This window comes from Lytechinus pictus, chromosome 18 (genome assembly GCF_037042905.1).
Source record: "Lytechinus pictus isolate F3 Inbred chromosome 18, Lp3.0, whole genome shotgun sequence".
NCBI lineage: Eukaryota > Metazoa > Echinodermata > Echinoidea > Temnopleuroida > Toxopneustidae > Lytechinus > Lytechinus pictus.
In genome coordinates, this window is record NC_087262.1 from 19,706,689 (window position 1) to 19,712,688 (window position 6,000).

Genomic DNA, 6,000 nt, shown 5'->3' on the forward strand with positions numbered 1-6,000 from the left:
GGTTGTTAGACAAAATGTTTATGGACGGAATGGCATTAGACTAAATGAAGGTAGACCATGGGTGAGTGGACGAGTTGGCAATGGACAAATTGGCAATTTTGTCTGTCTACAAAAAAACAGTGTATATGAGGCAAAAGGCTTTCATAAATATCATCACATCAGGGTACCTTTGAAATGATAATTGTTGAAAAGACTTGGTTTTGTCAATTGATTCTTTGTTTAGATTTGAATTTGACTTTTGGAAATATCTTGTGCCTTCTCACATTAATAGTTGCTTCTTTTTAAGGGGTCCTGTGAGTGTTTATCTTAAAAAATTATATCCTGAGGTTTTCATTCCTAAAGGCTGATAAGTATTTTATGTATGTAAAAAATGCACTTAATTTTATTTTTGGTCAGGTCACAACCAGAGTAAATTTTATTTTAACATGTCATTGAAATAATCCACTGAAACATATATATATATTTTTTTCATATATCCACAACGAAATATTAAAATAGTTTAACAAGGACATTTTCCATGCAACTTAAATGTGGCTATGAGCAGGAACAGTGACAGATGATGGGGGGGGGCGGATATACCGATCTCAAGAGAGGCCTTGAATATACTTTGATCAGGGGCAAACTTATGAGGGTGGCTCAAATTGCCCCCAAAATGCTGAAAAGAACCCCTAAAAATTCCCATTCACTGCAATGTTAAAGCTTATCCAATGTTGCAGATTTAGGCAGTAAGTTGTGAAAAGTAGCCCCCGAAAATAAAACAAATAATGTTTTGCCTGACTTTGATGTTGAAATTCTTAAAATATATTCCTGATGACCTTTGACCCTTCTCAGGTCAGAAGTTCGCCCTGATGGAGGATAAGATCATAATCGCCAATCTGATGAGGAAGTATTCCGTCCAAGCGATCCAGTCCTTCGAAGAGACCAACCCTCTCGGTGAACTCATCATGCGACCTCGAGATGGAATCTATGTCAAGTTAAGTCGAAGGAAATAAAAGAGTGCTTTTCTCATCTGAAAAGTACTCTAATAATATTTACAATTTGTTCAGACGGTTATGTGCCTTTAAGGCTTCACATTTTTGCACATGGGTGCCCTCACTATGGCAGTGAAATGCCTGAATAAATTATTATAAATGTCTTTTACATTCCACTCTTACACCAGCTCATTCACTTACAGTGTTCGAAAGCGAAATCATAATGCCAAAGCGATGCCAAATTTTATTTTATCTATGAATTGTGATAACGATGTAGGCCCATTAGGAGGAAAATGTGTTCCTCCATAATGGTTTTATTTTGTACAGCAGCCGTTAGAGGTTCATCCAGCCCACGTCAGCTTGAAAAGAAATCTCTACATATAAACTGGTCTCATGATTTTCATATTCATGAATGTCTTATGAAGCCAGTATACATTTTATTGTTTTTATAAGAAAATATAATGTGACATTAACAGTGGCCATTTTAAGTGTCTTACCTAGAAAGTTTTGAATAATGATAATCATAATAATAACGAAGAAGAAGAAGAAAAAGAAGGAGAAGAAGAAGAAGAAGGAAAAGAAGAAGAGGAGGAAGGAGAAGAGGAGGAGGATTTAAAACAAAGGGGCATACAGACGAACATCAAATTTATAATCATTTCAGGACCTAGTACACATGGGACAATGAAAATTTAGATGTTTAAATGTTTTAAGACAAGCATATAATTCTGTTTATTATTATTATTAATTTTTTTGGGGGGTTAAAAGACCAGGAAGATGAGAATTAATCATCTGTGATTTGGAGATTGGGATTAAACAAGATATTTTTCATATCTTACATACAATATCCTGCTGTTTAAAAAAGCAAAACTATTACATTACATATTTTTTGGTAAATAGTTGTGTTATAAATTCAATTCAGTGTCACCGCTGCTAACACCTGCTTTATCGTGGTAATTCTACAATTTCACGTGCAGTTGACTATACCAAGTTTAATACTCATACCTTTATATATTTTGTACTAATTATGTGTGTGAAATCCTTGACTAATTGTATTTTAATCATATATCAAATCATTTATATAATTTGTATATGGGAGTTTTTAAGAAACAAGAAAAACTTGTTGGCATTTGTTAGATTTTTAGTTGATTATTTATTTTGCTGACTGATAGAAAGAAGTTTTTCCATGAATCATGATGCTCTTTTTTATATATATTATAAAGAGGTGAATTACATATCTTGCTAATCCCAAACACGTTTTGGCAGAGAATCAAATCAAATCTGATCTATAAAATCTCAATGATCTTAGTTCAGAATGGTAGTATGAATACTAAAATTAGAAATACAGGGGATTACAAGCTGATTTTTTAGCTGATCTTTGTATTAATTACTGAGCTATTCAATTAGTAATTCATGAATGCAGCTTTACCCTTAATATTCAAGAGATGTAATTATAGTATGCCACATATCAATTTTTATTTCTTTCTTTACCTTTTGGGGATCGGTTATATAAGGTTTCTATTCACTAATAGAGGGATCATTGCCAAATAGAATAGGCATCATGATGACCATGTAACAATTTCATGAGATGTTGGGGGGTATAACTAATATCTTCTCACATTTTGAAACACAAAATAATTTTTTGTCTTTTGCATTTATATTTCTTTATTTTGACCTCATGTACCCAGTCCCTGATATATCATATACATGTACATGTTCGCTTGAATGATTCAAATAACCATGTAGCTGAAATTTTCTTCAAAAGGAATGAATTTCTTTAATGCATTAGTAGGGTTGTATAGTTGTTTATCATCTTTTTCGGGAGATAGTAAAACAAATTTGTAAATCGTAAAACCGGTCAGGCAGGAATGGTCAACATTGGCTCTAGATCCCAAGTTAGGGAAAATAGTCGGAGAAAACCCTCTTCATGCTCAGCGTCAGGCTCCCAATCTGTGGAAATTGCTTGTGAGCACTAGACTCCCGACACCTGAACATCCAAGAGGTAACACACCTTGTGACAAACCCAGATGTCAAATCTGTAAACACATCATTACTGACACCACAATTAAAATCGCAAATAATGTTACTCTGCACCCGCAGAGACATGACCGCGATGCCAGTAACGTGCTTTACTGTTTGTTCTGCGCACGCTGCCATCATGCAATCTATATTGGTGAAACCAGCACGAAATTCCGAATGCGCTTCAATAACCACAAATCATCTATTCAGAAGAAACATACCGACCTTCCTTATGCCAGACATTTCTGCCTCCCTGGACATTCGGTAGCGGATGTGAAAGTGCATATTTGGGGAGGATACAAATCAGCGAACGAGAGAAGAATCGCAGAACTACGAGTAATTGTTAAATGTAGGAATTTTGAGGGTGATGGTATGAACAGAGATCTGGGATTCCTAAGCGGATATTCATTCTTTCATTAGTTTCGTTAGTTTTGATGTTTGGTATCGTATCATACAGGAATTTCTCTTATTGCTCAAAAATACCTATTCGTACTTAATACTTTTCGGAGGAGAATCATTTTCTCTGAACCATTTTGATCTTTGTTCTATCATCTCAACGCTTAATTTTCTTATTGTTACGTAACGAGAAATGTTATTGCGCAATATTTTCTTTACTGATACGTAACAATTTGATCATCACAAACAAGCGTTACTATGACTATAATTGTTTCTGTGAAGGGCGTGCATCCTCAGCCAGTCATCATAGCAACATCTGTCTGAGGATGCGCTCTCTGATTGATCTGATACTACACATTGTAAACTCCTGAAGAAGACGGAGGACCGTCGAGTGAACAATAAAAACTTTATTGGCAATCAAAGCATTATCATCAGCATTATTTGTTACCCTACTGAAGCCAATATGTGAAACTTTAAGATATATATATGTGTGTATGCAGAAAGAAAGAAGACTGCCTGATCCCCGGAAAATGCATGGCCACCAATGTCATCTATGAAGCCGAGGTAGCGACATCTAGGGACAGGAAAGTGTACATCGGGCTCACATCAACTCCATTCAAGACAAGGTACGCAAACCACAAAGCAAGCATCACCAATCGGGGGAAACAGCACCAAACTGAGCTCATTAAGTACATATGGAGACTGAAGGATGAAGGAACGCCCTACTCACTCAAATGGAGAATCGTAGGACATGCGCAGCCTTACTCACCAAAAACAAAGAGGTGCAACCTGTGTCTGTTGGAGAAGTACCACATAATCACGGCCAAGAAAACAGCAATGATAAACTCAAGAACAGAACTCATTTCAACCTGTAAACACAAGAAGAAATTTTTCCTCTCAGGTTATGGTTAAACATAGAACACCCCCCTTATGTGTTAAACCCACTCCGCCCCAACATTACCCCCAAATCTCCTTACTCAGTTTAAAGAAAATAGCTATCATCTGTTCACTGTAGTTATTGTGTGTGTGTTTCTTACCAACCAATAATACACCCCCCCCCCCCCCCCCGCACCTGAAACATACTTTATTCCCAACGGCATCCCAATCGTGGGAAAGAGCTTAATTAATACGCTATTTCATTTGATACCAAATTCGTCATGGTAGTATTTATATTTCTAAAGATGTAATAAATTTTACGATGCTTAGCAAGTGAACTAATTTCACTGAATTCCATGGGTATATGTCAACTTTTGGCCTCAACTGTATATTACTGCAACATTCTTCAGTTAATCTAGGTAAATGTTAAAGGCAATCACATTTAAGTAAAGCTCTCTGGGGGAAAAATGATGTGAAATTGTTTCTCTTTGCCCTTTTTGTTTTGAACTAGTGTTTCATACAGGGGACTGCCAACTGTGACTAAAGACACATTACATTAACAATACACAGAGTGCATTAAGTTGTCATTACACACACATAAACAATTATAGTGATGTGTGTATCACATTGTGCAATGTGCACACAAAGCTTTTATGTACAATCATGGAGTTGGGATAGAATAAACCAATCAAAATATGTAATGAGTTGATAGTCCTTGCAAAGCCCCTCATAAAGTTGCACCCTAAAAATAATGTGGCACAGGAGAGTTTATGTTCGTGGCAGACAAACTGCCCTTTCACACAGTAAAAAAATCGTAATTTAAATGATTCCAGTGATAAGGCTATAATGATGAATTTTTAGCACGTGTGAAACCAAACTAGAATCACGAACTCTAATCACAAATTCTACTCCGGAGGTGAATTCCAGTCAAATTACTGTACAAATTTTCCGTGTGAGGGGTCCTATGATTCTAGAGACGAATTGCAAGCATCATTACAATGATGGTTTAAGATTCACGTGTGAACATCATTACAATGATGGTTTAAGATTCACGTGTGAACATCATTACAATGATGGTTTAAGATTCACGTGTGAACATCATTACAATGATGGTTTAAGATTCACGTGTGAACATCATTACAATGATGGTTTAAGATTCACGTGTGAACATCATTACAATGATGGTTTAAGATTCACGTGTGAACATCATTACAATGATGGTTTAAGATTCACGTGTGAACATCATTACAATGATGGTTTAAGATTCACGTGTGAACATCATTACAATGATGGTTTAAGATTCACGTGTGAACATCATTACAATGATGGTTTAAGATTCACGTGTGAACATCATTACAATGATGGTTTAAGATTCACGTGTCAACATCATTACAATGATGGTTTAAGATTCACGTGTGAACATCATTACAATGATGGTTTAAGATTCACGTGTGAACATCATTACAATGATGGTTTAAGAGTCACGTGTGAAAAGGCCCGAGGAGTGATCTTCTATTTTTTCATCAGATTCTTAACTCTTAATGTGCCATTCACTGTAATCAGCGAGTGCCATAATTTTTCAGTCTATATTTAATTGTTTTATTTATAAAGAAAGGGAATCACTCCTGAGACAATAATATTAAACCTCTTGACCATAAGCTGAACTGAACAATGGAATCACTCATGCATACAATGCACTCCTCAAAATGCAATAGGTATAACAATAGCTGTATGACCATTG

The 6,000-nt window shown here is 35.7% G+C and overlaps 1 protein-coding gene across 5 annotated transcripts in view; it reads left to right on the forward strand.

Annotated features, from left to right (window-relative positions):
- Positions 1 to 3,422, forward strand: part of LOC129282146 (cytochrome P450 4V2-like) — a 28,915-nt gene extending 25,493 nt beyond the window's left edge. For all 5 annotated transcript variants that reach the window (XM_064112874.1, XM_064112872.1, XM_064112873.1 and 2 more), the window contains one exon: positions 832 to 3,422. In XM_064112874.1, the coding sequence (XP_063968944.1) occupies positions 832 to 992 (161 nt within the window). In that variant the 3' untranslated portion in view covers positions 993 to 3,422. The remainder of the gene's footprint in view (positions 1 to 831) is intronic.
- The last annotated feature ends 2,578 nt before the right edge of the window (positions 3,423 to 6,000 follow it).